Raw genomic sequence first — 21,035 nt, 5'->3', positions numbered from 1 at the left:
TACTACGTTTGAAATTGTTTAACTCTCGAAATACGCCTCGTTGTATCGGGCATTCTTCGACACCCATGCCTTTCAAAACGTCGATGTACTTTTGTGTTTTATTGGGTCGAGTTTGTAAGCTCCTTTGATGTTTATTGAATCAAGAGCCAATTCTATGACTTCTTCCCGGTCTTTTTTATCTTCAATGACTTTTTTTCTTCTTCCTTCTTTTGTGGTTGTGCGGCTTCTCCTGTAAAAATTTGTGGTAAAGTAGTTGGCTGATTTCCAATGTTTCCAAATTTGAATGAGTCCATCGATATTGGCACAAACGTATTTTGGACGGATGGGGTTGTTGATTGATCCGTTAACGGTTGGGTGTTCGTTCCGAACTGTAAATTGTTAAAATTGAATTCCATTGAAATTACGAGTTTATCAAAAAACTCTAAGAACCCTAATAATCCACATAACATTCTTAGAGTTCATTTTATTCGTCAAATATCAAATTCCCAAAAACACAAATCGAAAGACTGAATTACATTTCACAAGAAGGAGAGTTTGCTGTGAAACATACTCCATCTGAATAACACACTCTCGGACTAAAACCCACTCTGTGACTGTTGTTCACTTTGTTGTAGAAACCCAAGGCAACTTGAATTTGCACATGGATAATCTTGATACATTTGTTGTTGTTGTTGTTGATATTGTTGTTTTTGATAGTCCGTTTCCAATTGTTGTTGTTGTTGGGGCATTTCACCTGCTCCGTTCACTAATTGGTGGTGTTGTATTAGTTTATTAAATCGATCTATTTGGTCTTTTTGTTATTTATATAAATACAATTGATCAAAGTGTGACATTGTATTAATTACAATTAATTAAATAATTAATTGATTAATCCATCGTAAATGCCATTTACATAACACATTAGAAGAACAAACCTTTAATCGTCAATCTGATTTCATATGCTTTGAAATATTCAGGATTTTGTTCTCGCATTTTCGCGAGAATATATCGCGTCGTGTCTTGTGGCACGCTTTTCTTCATTAACTCTCTCACAATTGTGTCATCGTCGTAGTAAAATTGAAAATATTGTTTAATCATGTTTTGTAAATAATACATATCGCTTTGTTGTGACCCTTGTTGTGGTCTTGTTTGTTGTGATTGAGATGGTTGCGCCTGTTGATCTCTCCATTGTGCCTGAGGTTGTCCTTGTTGACTTTGGACTTGATTTGGAATTTGTTGTGGTTGGAGTTGAGCTTGAAGTTGCCTTGGTGGCTGTTGCATTTGTGGGCTTTGATCTCTCCATTGTTGTTGAGGTTTGATTTGAGGTTGAACGGCCTTTTGTTTTAATTGTTGAGGTGGTTGTGGTGCGGGTGGTGGTTGTTGTAATGTGCTTTGTGGTGTTTGTATTCCTCTTTGGACTTGTGTTTGTTGTGGAATTTGTTGGAGTTGGTTTTGTTGGTATTGTTGATAAGGAGGACGATATACTTGTTGTGAGTATTGTTGTTGGTACTGTTGTTGGTATTGCAGTGAAGGTGGTGGTTGAACTGATTGAAACGTTTGATACATTCCTTGACCGGATGAAAGGGAAGAGACTGAGCCGTTAAGTGGGGGATTGGTACTCATATTTGACAATGATGAAATGATTTTCGTTTCTAATTTGATCAACCCTTTTTCCCCAAGTTATTTTGGTTTGTTTTCTCGATTTTTTTTTAAAAACACAACTCCACATTTCCAGTTCCATATCCATTACTCTAATCGTTTCCGTTTCATCAGGATTTATAGTCATCCCTTCCTTTTTTTGAGTTCCGATTCATCGTTTTTGAAGTGCTGTTTTTGCTTTTTCAAAATATTTTGTCACATTCACCCGATTCGCGGAAGGAAGACCCGCTTCTTTCGCTTAAAACTCCGAATTTTCAAATTGTTTTCTTTCGACTTATCTATAATGTGTATGTTTAATAAAAAATACCTCAAATTTCGTATGATGGCTTGTTATAGGTGTTTTCCCATTATGTTGCGCACATTTCCCTTCTTTTTCAATGTTTTATTGTATCTATTTTTACCAATAACAAAAAGTGTCGACTTTCAGTGACACACAACTTATTTACTTTTCTTGTTATACAACTTTTGTTATTTGCTTACGACATTACCCGACTTTCTTCATTATTCTAATGTGTCGGTACTAACTTTGTTTTTATCATCTCTATTTCATCTTCATCTACTTTTTTTAAGTCGAATAAATCATACTTGAACTCGAAATAAACAACTTAAAAACTATTGTTTAACACACCATTTTACGACAATAAGATGATCAAATAATCCACAACCACTATGAATGTCACAACAAGTAACGATAGAACCACTTGCACCGTTTCATCGGTGATGGGTGGTAACGCTCCATTTGGAAGTAACATGACGTTAACGCTTGGCCCTTTCATCCCTCCATCAAAATTGACATCAACTATCGCAGCTGAATTCGGACCTCCTCCATACCTCCCCGCACTAAATACAGTTAACACCCTCCCTTCACATGCATATTCATATCCTTTCATCTTCACTTCGTGACTTCGAATGATTAAATCGAGGTTGTTTGCATCCAAAAACCGTTTTGTAATATCAGTCCCAAATTTGCACCCAATTCCTCGAATGGATGGCACCCATCCATTCCCGTTCATCGGATCAGACCACAACAAGTTCTGCGCAAGCTCAGGAACATCTGCATTTTGCATGAAATTTTCAACACGCGGCAAAGCTACAACATCCTTTAAAGTGAATGGCGTTGGCGCAAGTCCCCCATGGACGACAAATATAGAATTCCCAATAACATGTGCATATGGAAGTGCTCTAAAGAATTCGCAAATGCAGCCATATGTCTCAGGATCGTATTTGGAAAACGCTTCTGCTCTAAACCCGTATAAGATGTGAAGGTCGGGGTCTTCATGGTTTCCTCTTGAAAGAAAAACTTTGTCTGGGGCAGAGCAGAGTGCTGCCATCAATGCGGTAATGACTTCTATTCCTTGATACCCACGATCTACAAAATCGCCATTGAATACTATTTGCTTTGAAATACCACCACCAATCACGCGGAATAAATCATTATATTGTCCATGTAAATCTCCAACAATAAGCGTTCCTGGGTGTGGCGGTAAATACACTAAAGAAGGACGAGTTCTAAGAATCACTGTTGCCCAATGTGTCAGTCGCAAAAAGTCGTTTCGTGGCAAAATATTTGAACGAAGGTGCTGGAACAAATTTTTGGCGACTCGTGGAGTGAGCATACTCATTTGTAAAGGAAAACTGAACGGACTCTGGAATTTCGGGATGAATAAACAAAGGATTGCTGGTATTATTAAAAGCAGCATTTGGTAAGGTTTTGTGTCCAAATAAAAAACAGACATCACCGCGGTCACAAAGATAAACACAAAAAGAAAGTAACTGACAACTTCGACCCACCTCATTGTCTGTTTTTCAGTTTTAAAGTTTTTCGTTCCTTTTTAATATTTTCAAAGTATTTTTTTTAAAAGATTAAAAAATTCAAAGTTTTTTTTAGTGAAGTGAATTAATTATTCCCCAAATACTTCAATTATGTTGCTTAAATCAATGTAATTAATAATTATATGGACGAAGGACTGTAATATGTTTGCTCTGGACATTATTTAGACCATTTTCATTGATTACAAAATAAACATTTTTTTTATTGAAAAAAAAATTATTAAAAACATAAGAAATGAATGAGATTAAAAATGGTTGTCAGAGATGAAGAGAATTTGTTACAAAGGAAGTGAAAAATAGTATAAAAAGTAGTTTTATTATAATTAATTAAAAATTGTTGTTTGAAAAAAGATACCAAAAGGGATGGTAAGAGTGTTATTTTAATAAAAAAAAGAAGGAAATGATGTAGGGATTTCGAGCACATGAATTGCCATAAGACGCTTCTTTGTGGTCGCATATCCCCAACATGAAATCAATAAAACTCTCAGTCACATAATGTCTCCTGTCACTTTTAGTGTCCACCACGATTCGAGTCTCTTGGGCGAGAGTCTCGGTTTCCAAATCCACCTCTTCCGCCTCTGCCTCCAAATCCGCTGCTTCTGTCACTGCCATTGCGATCACCAAATCCGCCTCTGCCACCACGACCGCCTCTATTCCCAAATCCGCTTCCTCCGCGTGATGAGAATCCGCCTCTTCCTCCTCCTCTGCCGCCACGTGGCGCACCGCCTCTTCGTGGTGGTGGTGGGTTTTTCAATCTCTCTGTTGTGAACAATTTGTCGTCGTACAGGAAGATTGGGTCATCTTGTTTGAATCCATCAGCCTTGACGCCTTCAGCTGGGACAACTGAAAAGTAGTAATCATCAAGTGGCCCAAACACTTCACCAACCTTTCCAAGCTCTTTCTTCGATTCATTGAAAACAATAGCATTGAATGCAGGGTATTTCTCAAGCGATGTTGCTTTGAAAATCAGAATGTTTTCTGCTGAGTGCAAATACTTCCCAAATGGAATAAAAGCACCTTGTGGTGCTTGATCTCTGTTATGGAAATCGCTTCTTCCACCACGTCCACCTCTATTTCCGCCTCTTCCACCTCTGAACGACATCAAATGCTTTTTCTCAACCCTTATCAAAACCTTATTCATTTCCTATTCCTATTCTTTTACTATATTCTTTTATTCGAGTATCTATATATCCTATTACTATATATCTCATTTCTTTATCTATACATCATTAGTACTTCTTATCCTTTATTCAAACTAATTAATATTAGTATATAACTATAACTTTGATTAAATTATTTTAGATATATATTTTATATATAAAATTTAATAATAATGTAATACTAGTTCAAAAAAACTATAATTAATGGCATGGTTTTTTGTTGAAATATCTCAGATTTTGATTTTTTTATAGATTTATTTTTAAGTATAAACCAACCATACTATAATTTCAATTAATTTCAGAATATTAACTTGGTCATGTTATTTAAAACATGAGTCTATTTTTATTATTTTTATTTTTTATTAGAAAAAGTATTATAAAACTTTAAACCCACCTAGCAAAATTGGGACCAGCTTTTTCCACCACCTCTTAAAATAGAACGCAATTTTAGCTAAAAATAAATACAAAAATACATTTATTATTAATAATAGTATTTTAATCATAATTATATTATATGAATTTACACAAATTAATTTATTTTATATATTAATTTTTATTATTAATAATAATACATAAATTGTTAAATTCATTTAAATAAAAAATAATTCACAAAATTTAAAGCAAAAAATCGAATGGAAAACCCCACCAAAACTCATAAATCAATAAATGGCCACAAATCCAGAGTTCAAATTTGAAACAGATGGACTTAACAATGGTAGCGTTGACACACCTCAGTCTATTATCGATACATTGATAACAAAACCTCTTGCTTCACAAAAAATCACACTTTTTATCAGAATTTCTTCTTTAATTGAAATAAAAAATCATCGCTATTCTCTGTTCAAAGCCTTACACACCGATCACAAGAAGCGAAAACAAAAATTTGGTTGTTGTTTTAGACAGTGTCCAGTTAAACTTAACGTGGTTTTATCATTCGACAAATCTGTAATAAATACCATCACTTTAATCAACAAATACATACACACTTTTGAAACTCTTCCAGTATATACACATTACTATTTCTCCGAATTGCAAATCGAACAAATGAATAATTATGCCAAAAATGGCAAAAAACCATCACAAATAAAACAGATGATGGATCTTCCAATCAAGCCAAAAAGGGTACAAAATATCGTTAAACGCGCTGTTGATTTCCGAAATAAAGATGAAGCTTTGAAGTTGTATTCGTTTGTAGAGAAATTGAAAGACTTTTCAACACATTTTGTCACCGACGAAAGAAGGGTCTTTTCTGCATGTTACTTTATTAATGCAAATTATCTAAAAACAATATCGACAAATGTGTTTATTGATGATACAGCTGCGACCAACCATTTTAATTTTCCGTTGGTAGTTGGTGTTGTTGGAGATGAGAACAAGAAGACTCATATAGTTTTTTCGCTTTATTGAAAGACAGAACCACTTCCTCTTTTGTTGAGTTTTTTGATTATCTTAAAAGATCAAATGTGATACTAACGTGTATTTTTTGTGACAGGTGTATTTCACAAATTAATGCTTTAAAAGGGTATATAGTGGTATAAAAATATTTAATTGTCTTCGTCATATTAGACGTGATTTACAAATATCATTCGGTAAAACAGCAAATATAGTTTTTCAATTTGATGATATGAAATATGGAATAATAAGTGAAGATAAATTTATTAATGAATTGTTACAATTAACAGGGTATGAATTGTCTGATCAACAAAAGGACAGGATGGATAATGTTATAAAAGAGTCGGAAGTCAATAACGGAGATTTATTTGTAAATGATGCGGAATTGTTTTTGGAGACTTTAAATGAATTGAAACAACTTCGAAAATATCAAAGTCCGTCAAGTTATCAAAACAAGACAAAATACGTGTTGTTGAAAATTTAATAAACGAAAGGGATTCTTGGCTGCCTTCCAAAGTTCGATTATACACAGACGATGATACTACCAACAAAATTGAAGGTTACTTTGGTTTTCTAAAAAATGTGGAAATGATCGTGAAGAAACTTTGGTGAGTTTAGCAGAGTTTTTAGTAAACCATACAAGGTTTTTTGATTTAAATTCAACGAGCAACAATTTTGATAATATTAATATGGCACTTCTACTTATTCCTTCTGATGTTTTATATTATATACCAGTAGAGTTAGTCAACAAAATATGCTATTTATATTCCACAGTTAATGTCATCATTGATGATGAAATTGAATGTTCCGATACTTGGTGTAGTTGTGAAGCTTTTTCTGTGTTTGGTATTCCTTGTATACATATAATAAAAAGAGCTTATAAATATTCTAATTACCCAATTTCCAAATTATGTTTTTCAAATGAAATATTAAAAGAAAATGTTTTCAAAAAGATTGTACATACAAAAGAAACAAGGAATGAACAAGAAGATTATTTCTCAAAGGAACATGCAGATTTAGATTATAAACTTGAGTGTATTGAACCTGCGCTTCAAAATGATGCTTTTTTTTGCGTGCAAGTTATTATTCATTTGTTGACAAATTTACAACAAATCCCAGCTTTTATCTTGACCATCAAATGGTATGTAGCCAAAAAATGCCCAAAACTTGTGTAATGCCAGAAACTCAAAAAAACACAACTGGGACTATTGATACTACTCCGATTCGTAATCCAAAAAAACAACATCACAAAGGACCGAGCCCTCGTCGACTTGTTGAAAAGGTTGAAAATATACACAAAAGTGTAAGGCCTGATAAATCAACAATGAAAAAGCCTGTGTTAAGACTTAAACTTACAAAAAAGCCAAACGCAAAAACACAAGAACATTAGAACAGAATTTCATTTCACTAACAAATTATTATTGATATTTTATATTCGTGTAACAAAATATCAAAAAACAAAAAATATAAAAATTTTAAAATTTTTATATTTTTTGTTATAAACATATATTGTACTATTATTAATAATAAAAATTAATATATAAAATAAATTAATTTGTGTAAATTCATATAATATAATTATGATTAAAATACTATTATTAATAATAAATGTATTTTTGTATTTATTTTTAGCTAAAATTGCGTTCTATTTTAAGAGGTGGTGGAAAAAGCTGGTCCCAGCAAAATTATATTATTATATTAAACAATTTAACCATAAATTACCAATGTTTTTAAAAAACTCAAGATGATGTATTTAAACAATCAAAAATCTAACAATTAATCATGACAACAATTGCAGTCAAGTACCAAACTAAGTTGATTCAACAAGTCTTATCAACGGATTTTCCAGATGTTTTTCATTTAATTTCGTTTGTGTCACAACAAGATTCCAATTATAGAAAAAGAATATCGAGAAATGCACCAACTGGTATAAAGAAAGCGTTTGAAAGAGTTTGCCTTGAGTATCAACTCCACAAAGAAGATGAATTATTTGTGATTATTATCAATGGTTTGAAACAATGTTTAAAATCCTATATCAGTCAGGAACACCCATTTTCAAAACATTTAAAGGATTGTATTGAAATCGTTTATGTTCCAAACCACGAAGAACGTGATGTGAAAATAACACGGTATGAGCTGCTCTTCTTCTTTGCTCTTTCCTTTTTTCACATCGAGTGGAACGATTATTACGACGAGAATGGTAAAGAGATCATCAACCCACGAATTGCAGACATATCGTTCTTCCAAATATCACAGAACTTTGCTGTTGGTACTGAGCGTCTTGTGTGCTTCTATAATTACATTTTCTATGTATTGCTTCACCCAGAAATTCAAACGGAAGTTGTGACCTTTTCAAGGCGATTTATAGCCGAGCCATACAACTTCTTAAGCGATGAGTCAGAGTTGAAGCACTACAAAGATGTTCAGGGCGGACTTGAGTTGTCCGACTGTAAAGTCCATATAGATTTTGCTAATAAGAGAATGATATATCAAATATGGCCTTCTATTACACAAGAAGAGCTTCTCTTTTCCATTCGTCCAGAACTCACCATGTCAACCATGTTCTTTGCTCCAATGGAAAGCGATGAAGTGATATTTATGAGCAATACAATAAGGTTATGTTCCTCGACAGGATATGGAGAATCTTTTGAATGTACTGGATTACTCCCCAAGAGCGAGCAAATGACTAATCGAGTGATTTTGGCAATCGACTCCTGTGTGTCACTTTGCTTTGGAAAAACTGCAATTGACAGAGACTTGAACAAAGCACTTGTGGGTTTCGTGAAAACGGAAGGAAGTATTGCAACAGGGAGATGGGGATGTGGGGCATTTTTCAATGACCCTCTTCTGAAGTTTTTACAGCAAGTCATGGTCTTTGTCGTGTCGAAAAAAGACGGAGAGTTCCACTGGTTCGACTCGAAAGAATTTGAAAGGTTTGATGCGCTCCTTCAAAAACTTATTGACAAGAAATATCGAGTGTGCGATTTATACAAACTGTTGATTCAATTTGATGACAAGAACTCTGATAGTTTCGAACAATATATCACTTCCATAATCGACAAAAAGTAATTTACTTTAAGACAAACGAATTTAATAGTTAAAATTATTTTGATGGTTTTATATTTGAAAGAACTCGAAAAAAGTTGTTTGGTTACAACACTTCGTCTTTTGATTTGTACTTATCAATGGAACATTCTTTCCTCCTTCTTATGTACAACACAACGAGAACAACTACAATGATAACAGAACACATTGCTACAAGCCCAACTGAAAGACCTATAGGAATTAAAACAGTTGACAGACTCGTTCGGTAACAACTTCCATCACTAAGTTGATAGTTTTCAGAACACTTAATACATCCAGTCACATCGCATTGAATACATTTGTCAATAAGTTTACAAGGGGCGCAGGTACCATTTGCAATATACAGTTGATCATTAAAACATGAAACACAAACGGCCCCTCCTAACGGACTTGGAACACACTCTTGACATGAATCAGGACAGGACGTACAATTGAAGTCATCCTTTTCAGCTTTGTAGAAGTGAGAATAACACGACGTACAACCAACAATTGAAGCTTTGCACGTCATATTGATTTCACTCAATGGTCGACACACTCCATACTCTGTTCTGGACATGTACATATCATCTTCACACTCAACACAATGTGTTTCGTTTGTACACGATCTGCACGTTGCGTCACATTTTATACATCTTTCGTAATTAGAATTCTGTTTTTTGAAATACCCTTCCCGACACTTAGTGCAACGTCCCAACACACTTTCAGCACATAAATTGTCTTTCACCTCACATGAGTAATAAGAACTGTTTTCTTTTGGAATAAGTAAGTATCCGGGTTTACATGACAAACAATCATTTGAGTTGTTGAAACAACTGTTGCATGTTGTGTTACACACTTCACAACTTCCGTTGAGGAGATAATATCCATCTTTAGTACTTGTTGGGTCTTTTGGATTGTCACATTCTATACACCCTCCGTTGTTTGTTTTCTTGCATCTGACATCTTTGGTGGTACAAGAACCCGTACCATCCAAATAAAATCCCAAATCACATTGAGTACAGTAAGTGGAATTTTGAACACAAGAAGTACAATGAGACGCACATTGTTGACATTCCCAATTCGAATTCATGAAATACCCATTTTCACAAGAAGTACAACCTTGCGACCGACTCCCAGACTTACAATGGATGTCTGAAGCCAACTTACATGTTTTAGAAGAAGTTATGACGTATCCCACATCACAGAAACTACACGTTGAAAAGACATAATTGTTGTCACTTTTGATTACTGAACAGTATGTACAATTGTTACCACAGTCATAACAATATCCATTTTTAAGTTGAGTACCTTCTTCACATTTTGTGCAGTAATTGTCTTTCACGTATCCACTAACACACGAATCAAGAGGTCCACATAAATCACTCCCTTCTGTGTAAAACAAAAAGCTGTTGTTGGTGCATTTAAAACAATTGTTCAATGTGGTGCACATCGTACAATTTGTTTGACACTTATCACAAGAACCAAGTGTTGTGTTGTAGTACAGACCTTCTCCACAATACCCACATTGAGTGGTATTTACATGTAAATCAGACGAACAGTCAATGCAGTCATTCGTTGATTGCACCAAAGTAAACTTGTTGTTGCACTCAAGACATTTTGTATTGCCATTTTCTAAAACACACGTTTGACACAAAAACGCCCCAGAAGTCACCATACAAGGAACACACTTGTTGTTTTGAATATCAAGAACATAACCACTCATACACATCGTGCACAAGTTGTTATCATAAGTGTTACAGTTAGAGACCTGTGTTACTGGTTGACATTCAAACACAGTGACCTCCCCATTGGTAACATTTGTCGCGACCAAATAGTACATCGTATTACATGCCGTACACAACTCTTCATCGTAGGTCTTGCAATTTGTAACCAAAGATGCAACAAGTTGGACACATAGAATAAACCACATCTTTTCACTTTAAAGGTTTTGTTTGGCCTTTTCTTCAGGCTAGAAAGTCAGTGTTGTTGCCCACAAAGAGTATATCACTTTCTTTGTGGCTTTGCTCGGTGATATTATACAATGAGCCATATAATTTTATTTTATTGTAATGACCATTTCATTGGAAGAAAATTAGCGCTGATTTCGTAATTTGACAATTACAAAATAATAATTTATCACATCTCAGTAACTATAATTCAATGATTCTTTTAGTTATTAATTATAACAAGTTTATTATTATACAATAATTGTTTAATTGTATCTGTAATAAAAATGAATTATTAATTATTAACACCAAATAATATACCTTTATTAATTAAATATTTTTTATTTATCTTCAAAATTGACTTTTTTTACCAAAATTAATTAACACTTTCACAACCCAAAACTTTTTTTTAAAAAGAAAAATAAGTAAAAAAGAAATTATCCAAATCATTTTTTTATTATTTTTATTCCAAAACCCCTTTCTAACCCAAACCGGCCAATAGTCCGTTTAATTTTACTTAAAATAATTAACAAATGAGAACTCAATTACCTAAGATTGGTCAAAAATAATCTTTTTGGATGAAATTTCATATCGTTTTATTGTGTTACAACATTTAAACAAAAAATGCTACATCGTCAATTCACTTAATAACAAACAATGTCAAATAGTCACATTAACAAATATAACGACAATATAAACACCAATATCATTATAATCAAATGATAATATACTTTTTATAAAAAACAACCAAAAATATCAAACCATCATTAGACCCCATTTTTCTTTCAAATGCTTTGTACTTGTTTAACACAAATAAACTCATTCACTTTAAGTGTGACTAAAAAATATACAATTCAAATTTGAGTTGATAAAAAAACAAATAAAAATTTTCAAAAATTTGTTTTGTGTATGAAGGCAAAAAAAGGGTTTAGGTAAAAGAAAAAAATAAAAACTTATTATTATTACGTTTCTGTTTTGAACGTGTTAATAAAAACCAATCAAAAATATAACAGCTATTGTTGATCTAATAAAAATAATAACATATCATAATTGAATAAAATCTTGAGATGAAGACAGTTATAAAAAACTATTTATTGGAATGTGTCTTAGTAATTTGTAATCAATTAACACTTAAAAGAGACATTTTTAATTCTATTACAAGCGAACCAGAATATATATATAATAATATATAAGTGTATATTAAAAGCGATTCTGTAGTATGAAAGAATATACGTTTAAATTTATATTTAATAAACATGTCAAAAAGATGTTTATTTGACTGGTTATATGTTTTGTTGCTATAAATTGTGTGCTTTGTGTTAATCGACTGAGTAGTATGGGGGTTGAAGTTGCTCTTACGATTACAAAACCGCTTTTCGTGATGCAATTTGGTGCATTTCTCGTTATTCTCGTTTACAATCGACCGAAGTGCCGACCCGTTGATTTGATTGGTCTGGCGCTGCTTTTCAAAATATGTGAAATGAATTTTGAAATCCAATTCGCGATTTCCTTTGTTGCGGACTTCATGAATCTTTTAGTAAATATCTAACGAATCAAGGCAACTTGGATCATCTTTTTTTTAACCCACTTTTTTACTTAATAAGTATTATAAATTTATTAATAAAATGGCTAACTAATCAACAACCATAATACCAATGCCGCAAATAACCGGTTATTTGCCCAGAATTCCATCAGTAATTCTTTCTTTAGTGATTGGTGGTGTTTTATTTGTTTTTCAAAATGTTTTTCATTGTTTTTAAGACAAATTCTAAATATTTAGTTATTTTATCTATTTTTCCCCTTATGACTTCTTTTTATTCCATTCGGGTTTTAATTTTTCCTATTTGGAATAGGTCGGGGTATTGTGGTGTTTTAGAGTGAATCCTTTTGCTTCGAAGACGCAAGGTATTGGGTTTTTGGGATATCATAAACAGTGTCTTAGACAAGTAAAAACTAAAAAGTTCCTAAAAAAAGCACCTTTCAAATAAGTTATTTTTAATCAGTAGCTTTTTTATCAAATTACGTCTATAATAACATGTTAAATAAAGCAAACCAAGTGTTTTGGTATGTTGTTTTATAGATCCAATTTTATGAAATATTCCTTGCCAAAAACAAAGGAAAAATTTGTATCAAATATTACTACTTAAACGGGCCAATTCGGGTATTCAAAAATTTTTGCTTGTAAAAAATTATTGTCCTTTTTTTCCAAAAACGGTACAAGTTTCAAAAAAATATTTGATGGCATTTCTACTGTTTTTTGCCGATTCCAAGTGTTGGACAAACACAACAATACCATAATAATATAACGAAGCGGACAAAAGAGAAGATTGATGGTGTTTTCCTCAAAACGAATAAAAGAAAAAATTGACCAATGAATTATCCAAACGGCGGAAGTTAAAAAGGGTCTATATTTTCAGAGTGTCAACAACGGTAAATTCTGCATTTTTTGTGCAAAAATCGGCAGTGGAAGATTCGCCCGAGTTTGTCAGAGTAACTTGCTGAGAGCTTTCCATTTTACTTCTTCTAAAGCTTGTTTTTTAGCACTTAATTCCAATGAATTAAATAACCAATTCAACCAGTTTTAGAGTACTACAAAAACACCAAATCCCACAGAAAGCTGTGTGCGTGGCAAAGCCGTGTTAATTGTAAAAACGATGTGGTGTTATTAAAGAAAAGCAAATATTGAAGTAGTAGATCATTTGGCAATTTAAAATGAACTTAGAATTTCACAACAGCAATGGAGACGAAACGAAGAGTAACACGATCTAAGGACCAACGCTCAAAACACGCACAAGAAAGTCGGCAGAAAAGAGAGGAAAAGGCGCTCCAACAGGGTCTTTTAGTTTTCCTCTTGAATTCCGATTGTTCAGTCTATTTTAAAAGACCAAAGAAAAAGGCTCGTTTGACACATCAACTCTTTTCGATTAAGTCTTTGGTTATCAAAGATGAGTTCATTGCCCTGAACGAAATTGTACACTCGAGATGTAAACAGGACTACAAAAAGGAAATCAACGGGGGGTTAAAAGATAAACAGGCATATAGAAGATACCTTTCCAAAAAGACAGACACAATGAACACTTTATTACTCGACTTCTGTATCGAAATTGGGTACTTTTTTGATTACAAAAAGAAGAAAGGAAAGAATGAAGGTAAGAATGAAATCATTGAAAGAGTGTGGAGGAATGGGAAATTACTTTACGGATCCGAAGATATCAATTCGATTGGAGATAAGGTGTCAAATTTCCTGCACGAGATGTCGAAAAACTCGATGAAGGTCTGTGTTGTACCTCAAAAAGAACTCACGTTCGACCTCATCGTCACAAATTCGTTGTTTGACTAAAGCTCCGAATAACAACAAGCACCAAATGTAAATCAACTTTATTTTAACTTTTGCTTTGTAGCGTTTTGCAAGCACTTATCACCAACCAAGTTTTGCTCTCTTTAAAACATGTTCAATCAATTTTCAAAGAAATTAGATTCTAATTACATTTAAATAACGGCAAAACTTGCTCTGTGGTTCATAAGATCATTTTTGTCCCGAGTTTATAGAAGTTGTTTTATACATCATTTATTGTATTTTCATACCACGTTTATTATTTATAGTTCATTTCAATGGTATTGCACTTATTTTTTAATAAAGTCCAATCTTATTCAATAGTAACACAACAAACTCCGCCTTTTCAAATACACAATACAATAATTACATGTACTTTTCCTGAATTTAGACGTATAAACATTATAATATTTCAATTCAACTTTACACTTGGCATTATCTTTAAACAACAAACACAAAAAATGCGTTACACATTGCATACCAAAAATATTACAAGTGTGTTTATCTAATTCATTAAAATATCCCGATTTATTATGACATTAATTCTTAATTGTTATTACTTCTATCTTTATTTGTAAAAAAACAACTAACGGAAAAAACTGATGAACAAAAACAAAAATGCCAAAACAAAGAATGTTTTCGTTTTAATATCTAAAATTCATTTTTTACAATCTTTTTAGCACAATAATAAAGAAATAAAAAACTATTTTTTCATTTTTTTCATTAGAAAGTCATCTTTCATTTTATTTTTAATGTATAGTATATTTATTGATTCAAGGACTTATTGAAATAGAATAATATAAACATTTATTTATAGTATATTTATTTAGAGTTAAATTATGAAAAAAATATTCACTTTGCGATTTGTAAATTTAAATCAGAAAAGTATCGACCAAAACCTGAGTTAATTTATGAGTCTCAGATAAGTGTTCTTTGGCGGCAAATTGAAAGGCGTATATACCTCATAGTCAAATTGAGGAATTAAAGCTCTTCCTTTTCTCATTTTTGCTCCCATCTTCTCTTCGTTTTTCATTGCAGTCTGCAAGAGCTTTCCTGATGGGTACCACATCTTGTTGATTGCACTCACACAACTGACACAGACGGGGACAAGTTGTGGGTTCACTCTACTTCTCACGCCGATAGTGACGTTAACCTCTCCAATGCCAATTGCTTCCTCTCCATCTCCAACCAATTGGAACCAATCAGTGATTTCAACTCCACTTGGGATATGTAAGAAGTCGAGGTCGAGATACCCATAGATTGTTTCGCTGAACGTGTGTTGTTGTGACACTTTCACAATCGCGTTCATCCTATTCTTAGTAAACCCTGACAACACAATATCGCTCCCAACAATATGAGGCTCAAGCCCTTGTTCCAATTTGAATGTGAGTTGTTTCTGGCCCTTCTGTGTATCGACTTCGATATAGTCGTTCAGTGTGAATGACAGTGTTGGTTCTTTCTGCTCCATCAAAGGAATTCCTCTGACCGCGTTCACTTTCACGACAAATTCATACGCGTCGTTATCAGTTGCGTATAACGGGAGTCTTTGTTCTGGGGGACGTGGGTCGACGTAAGAGACTTGATTGTTGGACAAATTAATAAAACACCACTCGTTCATATAATAGAACATAACAAAGCCTTGGGGCAACACAACACTCCTCCAACTTGGATATGGGAATGGTGGTTGTTCGTCCTGTACACCGGGGTTCAACGATGTTGTTCTCTGAATGTGGTCGACACTGAAATGTTCTGCAGTTTGGTCGATGAGAGAGACTTGCTCAATTGGACTAGTCAGAGGACTCACAGGGAATGGGTTAAAATGTCCCGAAAAGACTGAATTGAATGTATTCGTTCTATCTGCGTAATTAACTGCATACTTGTTCAATGCGTCGACCAAAATTTGTGGGTTTTCTGGTGGTTGAGACGAGATCATAATGGGGCAGACAAGTTGGTACTGCATTTTAGCCTTTGCAGTAAACAAAAGGGAGTATCTGACCAATGCGCTAGGGTGATCGGAAGTGGGAAAGAGTCCTCCAGAGATTAAAATGTCCTCTTCAAATGTTTTTTCGTTCTGTCCTTTCTTCGAGAAAAATCCTTTCCCCGAGACGTCGCCAAATTTGAAATCTTTTAAAGTGACTGGCACGCTGGCTTGAAACTCGACAATTAATCTCAAATGTGTAGACGCCGTTGAACTGGATCGATTGAGTAAATGTGCCTTCAAGTGGATTGTATCTCCGATTCTCACGCTAGTGGCGGAGAGTGAAATGTCCATGTCAAGTTCTGCATTTGGAGCTGTGACAAATTGTTTTGGGATACCCAATTGATACTTCATTTCCCTATTAAACATGATGTAATAGTTCAACGAGTTGGTTTTTACAGGCTCTTGGTAATTGATAAGAACTCTGCCAGAAGCCGTGTAATTCAGTGACTGGCAATTTGAAGGGTCACCGACTGAGATTGGGAAATTCTTGATAGGAATCGAAAATGGGAATAAGTGCTTTCCAGGAGCTACCTCGTAAAACACATTCCCGTTGGCCATGTTGTCGCCAAAAATCTTCTGCTCGACACCCCAAAATTTGGCATAGGCGCGATTTTGGGAGTTATCGACTGTCGCTTTATAAGGTTTCCCGACCGTCGCGGGGAATGGGATTTGGAAATGCGAATCGATCCCATTAACAGTGTATCCCGTCAAATCGACGAAAATCGCCTTGAGTACACAGACTCGGACAGCTTCAAATTCTATAACCCCACAGAGGACATCCGGAAGAATTAAAACATCGCTGTGAAGAAAAAGACGTGCTTGTGCCTTTGTTTTGATACCTGACATCTATTTTTTTCAAGTTTGGGTTTGGAGAAGAGTTTCTTCTTTGTTGAATAAACACCATTGCTTTTCTAACTTCTTTTCTATGTCGAATAGAATTTGGATGGTTTAAATATCTCAACTCATGGAATTTTGGGATCTTTTGAGTTGGAATGAAAATACAACAATAATTCCCGAACTAAAATGACTCAATTGAAGTAATTTATTGAATTAATAAAAAAAGTTATTAGATTACCAAAAATGCAATTTCAATGTTTTTCTGACATAAGCAAAGTAAATTATGGCATTTGGTTTTTTTATGTTTGTTTCAATTTAAAAAATATTATTTTCTTAAATTAAATTATTAATTCTATTATTATATCATAAAAGTATCATAAAAATAATATCGATCAATTTCTTTTGTTTTCCTGAAAATGTTTGTCATTTAAAGATTGGGTTTGACGCAAATCTAAAATTTGATTTTTCAAGATAAAAGCAAAACAATTCAAATCACCAAAAATTTCAATAAAAGAAAAAAACCAATATAATATGCATTTCACCATTTATAGTATAATTAATGATAAATTTAATCAAATTTAATAATACATTTTTTATTTCAAAAAGTATTATATAAGAACAATAATAAACTATAAATTAATCATTAAAGTTAACTCAAAAATAAATACAATCTTGTCGAAAACTTAAAATCCAGAAACCTCAAAGTTAATGAAGGTAACAACAATTCCGATATTGTACCAAGGAGACCTATACACTGCATCACAAGTTGATATACAGGCTATTAAGGCGCTAATCAAACAGAGCCGAGGTGATACCACCGCACTCCAAGCCATTGACAGAATGTCTCAGCTCCACAAGATGTGTGAAGGTCAAAACAGTGCAACTATTACATCACTCTTAGAGTACGACAGCTTACTCACACACTTGTCGCGCGCGTTAAATGAAGGGACAGCCAATGTTGAATTTAAGTGGCAGATACCAACGATAAGGCCTAAAACTGGACTGCTTGCTTCACTCTCATACAACGCCACTGAAATTGTTATGGATGAGCAACACTCTTCCTCTATTGTATTTGAACGCGTTCATATATTACACAACGCCGGCGTCCTCACATTTCGAGCTGCTTCTTCTCTTGCCACTTCACAAAACACCGTAGGTGAATCAATTACACAATTCACAACTGCGGCCGGCATATTCACAACGTGTATTGAATTGGCAGATAAATCCGGACTGAAGAAACAAGCGGACGATGCCAGACTTTTCCAGATATTGGCTCGTGGGTGTGCGCAATTATCTTTTTACGCAAAGGCGGTTGCTGCAAATTCGAGTGTGGTTCTGAGAGAGAAAATTGCGGGCGGTGCTGTTGAGTTGCTTAGAAATGGTGCGAAAAGTGTATATTTATATTCCCTGTTTTTGGCGAGAGTAGCTGCTGGGTTGGTGTGTGAAGAAGAATTGGAGTATGGAAAGGCAATGTCTCAATATAATGAAGCAGTCCGTTGCATTAAGGAAACCACTCTACCGATAGACGACTTGGTGAAACAAGTTAAAGACAAGTATTACACACTCGAAAAGGACAACGAAGACATTTACATGAATCCAATCCCACAAATACCGCCAGAAATCAAGTCGAGGATATGTGTGAATGACATTGCCTATGAACTCAGTGTATCAGAGAGTCCCTTTAAATCGATTGTGCCTTTTGCACTTCGTGGCGCCATGACTCGATATCAAACGAATTCGGGGAAGATAGTTGGCGACACTAAAACGATGATACCACAATTTACAGCACAAGGAGATGCAGTGATACAAAGCATCAATTTAAGAGAACTTGAGAATAAAGTGGAAGGGATTAATGGCATTCCAAACTCCCTAAAAATAGTGATTTCGAAATTGAGAAGTGTGAACAAGCCGGAAGACACTCTCAAGATGTTAGATCAATGCAACGAAAAGATTAAATGTGTTAAAAATGGTATTGAAGATATCGAAGAGTCTTTGAGAGTAGAGAGTGAAGAAGATATGAAGAAAAAGAACGAATTTGGCGATTTGTGGAGGAGATTAACTTCAGCAGAGGCAACTAAAGACATCATTTTGAAAATCAATGGGATAAAGCGCGCATGCGAAGATGGAAAATGGCTTTATGGAGAGGGTAAGAGCACCATATTGAAAACTAAAACGGAGGTTGAAATGATATTGCAAGGGGAAGATGTGTTGATTAAAAACATCCCCAAAAGTGGAGGAGATATGCTGAAAGATATGGTCGGGAAAATGACCGAATTGTTTGACAAATGGAATGAACTGAAAGTGATGAGAGAGATGGCGGTGAATGCAGTCATTGAGTTGCAGGGAAGACACCAAAAAACTCTTTTGGAAGGGATGAAAATAGCTAAAGACAAGAATGAGTACGTGGACGACTTGATCAAAGAATTCGCTCCACTCACACAGGAAATCCAAAATTCATTGAACGCACAAAGTGAGTTGATCGGACAAATCAGTGGACTTAATAACGAAATCAACGAACACACATCTTCATTGCTGGATACACGAGGTACTGTCTGCCAAGGATATCAAAGTAGTGGTGAAAGTTATATTAATGTCGCAAGTAAAGCGGTTGAGAAAATTGTGATGATGGAAAGTGTTGAAGAAGACTTGGAAGAGCTCAGGAAAGAAGTGAAAAAGTACGTGGACATCCGAACAAAAGAGGCTGCAGAAATGACTGAAAGAGCAAGTGTTGAAAAGAAGAGGAGAGAAGAGGAGTGTGCTCAGATGGAAGAGGAAGAAAGGAAAATCGAAATTGAGAGAAATAAGAATATCATGAGCAGAATTAACACTACAACACAACCTTATCATGAACCATCACAAACTACAAATTACCAAAATACAAATCTTAGAGGACAAACAACAAAACAGGAATACCCGTCTAATTACCCAACAAGTCAGACAACATCGACAACTAACACAAATATGGAATACCCAACTCAATATCCAACTTCATGTACACAAAATGACTATCCTACACAATACCCATCATCAAACACCACTTCTTATGGAAATACTCAATATCCAACACAATATCCAATGTCTAACTCAACACAATCAAATAACCCATTCAACCAACCTTATGGAATGCCTACTAACACAAACGCTAACTATTCTCAACCTTATGGAGGTCAGGGGTTCCAACAATACGGGGCCACGCCTGGGACCTTTGTGAATGCGCCTGGGTATCAACCATATGCACAGCAACAACCTTTTGTGCAAGCACCACCTCAACAAACTCCATTTGGGATGGTCCCACCAGTTATGCCTTACGGAGGTGCAGCGCCACAATATGGGATGCCAGCACAATTCCCATACTCTCCATTTGGTGGAAGCATCTTTTAACTGCTTTACTTGTGTTCTAATCATTTTTCATTGTTCATTTTTTGTGTTGTGCACAATTTTACAAAAAGTGTATACCTTTGTTATCGTCAAAAAGTTAAGACGACAACAGCAGAGAGACATAACAGCAAATTCATCACTTCTGCTTGAAATGACGAATTTTTGAAAGGTGCAAATAAATAGTATTTATATAGTTGTTTTACTAAAAATTTCGAGTACTTTTTTGCTTTTTCTTTGTTGAAAACACGCGACTGCTGTTGTTTATTTTAATATAATTGTTGGTATATCGATTTATGAATTTTCTGAAATATAGAAGAAAAATAAATTAGTTGCCGATAAAATTACGAAAGTTTTATTTGGGCTTTAAAAGCGTTTTTAACACCTATTTTGGATAAAAATAATTGATACAAACTTCCCACTATTTTGATAAATAGAAAGGAATCAATTGAAAAAACTTCAAAAGTTCAATTTGGTGT

At 34.2% G+C, this 21,035-nt stretch overlaps 8 protein-coding genes across 8 annotated transcripts; 3 read left to right on the top strand and 5 right to left on the bottom strand.

The window, feature by feature from the left end:
* Positions 1–575: 575 nt before the first annotated feature.
* On the bottom strand, positions 576–1,602 carry EIN_405630 (hypothetical protein; the record flags this gene model as incomplete). The annotated part of the gene is made up of 2 exons (XM_004256862.1): positions 576–790; positions 915–1,602. The coding sequence occupies 2 exons, from the start codon at positions 1,600–1,602 to the stop codon at positions 576–578; spliced, it is 903 nt and encodes a 300-aa protein (XP_004256910.1).
* Positions 1,603–2,270: 668 nt separating this feature from the next.
* EIN_405620 (serine/threonine protein phosphatase PP1 isozyme, putative) lies at positions 2,271–3,254 on the bottom strand (the record flags this gene model as incomplete). Its single annotated transcript, XM_004256861.1, has 1 exon — positions 2,271–3,254. One exon carries the CDS (start codon positions 3,252–3,254, stop codon positions 2,271–2,273), a length of 984 nt encoding a protein of 327 aa, XP_004256909.1.
* A 725-nt stretch (positions 3,255–3,979) lies between these two features.
* On the bottom strand, positions 3,980–4,609 carry EIN_405610 (H/ACA ribonucleoprotein complex subunit, putative; the record flags this gene model as incomplete). The annotated part of the gene is made up of 1 exon (XM_004256860.1): positions 3,980–4,609. The coding sequence occupies one exon, from the start codon at positions 4,607–4,609 to the stop codon at positions 3,980–3,982; it is 630 nt and encodes a 209-aa protein (XP_004256908.1).
* Positions 4,610–7,802: 3,193 nt separating this feature from the next.
* Positions 7,803–9,089, top strand: EIN_405600 (poly ADP-ribose glycohydrolase, putative; the record flags this gene model as incomplete). The annotated part of the gene is made up of 1 exon (XM_004256859.1): positions 7,803–9,089. One exon carries the CDS (start codon positions 7,803–7,805, stop codon positions 9,087–9,089), a length of 1,287 nt encoding a protein of 428 aa, XP_004256907.1.
* Positions 9,090–9,171: 82 nt separating this feature from the next.
* Positions 9,172–11,013, bottom strand: EIN_405590 (hypothetical protein; the record flags this gene model as incomplete). Its single annotated transcript, XM_004256858.1, has 1 exon — positions 9,172–11,013. One exon carries the CDS (start codon positions 11,011–11,013, stop codon positions 9,172–9,174), a length of 1,842 nt encoding a protein of 613 aa, XP_004256906.1.
* Positions 11,014–13,766: 2,753 nt separating this feature from the next.
* Positions 13,767–14,369, top strand: EIN_405580 (hypothetical protein; the record flags this gene model as incomplete). Its single annotated transcript, XM_004256857.1, has 1 exon — positions 13,767–14,369. The coding sequence occupies one exon, from the start codon at positions 13,767–13,769 to the stop codon at positions 14,367–14,369; it is 603 nt and encodes a 200-aa protein (XP_004256905.1).
* Positions 14,370–15,267: 898 nt separating this feature from the next.
* EIN_405570 (hypothetical protein) lies at positions 15,268–17,190 on the bottom strand (the record flags this gene model as incomplete). The annotated part of the gene is made up of 1 exon (XM_004256856.1): positions 15,268–17,190. One exon carries the CDS (start codon positions 17,188–17,190, stop codon positions 15,268–15,270), a length of 1,923 nt encoding a protein of 640 aa, XP_004256904.1.
* A 699-nt stretch (positions 17,191–17,889) lies between these two features.
* Positions 17,890–20,562, top strand: EIN_405560 (programmed cell death 6-interacting protein, putative; the record flags this gene model as incomplete). Its single annotated transcript, XM_004256855.1, has 1 exon — positions 17,890–20,562. One exon carries the CDS (start codon positions 17,890–17,892, stop codon positions 20,560–20,562), a length of 2,673 nt encoding a protein of 890 aa, XP_004256903.1.
* Positions 20,563–21,035: the final 473 nt, after the last annotated feature.

The sequence above is a fragment of the Entamoeba invadens genome, assembly GCF_000330505.1.
Source record: "Entamoeba invadens IP1 unplaced genomic scaffold scaff_1105074726033, whole genome shotgun sequence".
Lineage (NCBI taxonomy): Eukaryota > Evosea > Mastigamoebida > Endamoebidae > Entamoeba > Entamoeba invadens.
The sequence above is the reverse complement of the archived record's forward strand: the minus strand, read 5'-3'. Positions and strand labels throughout refer to the sequence as shown.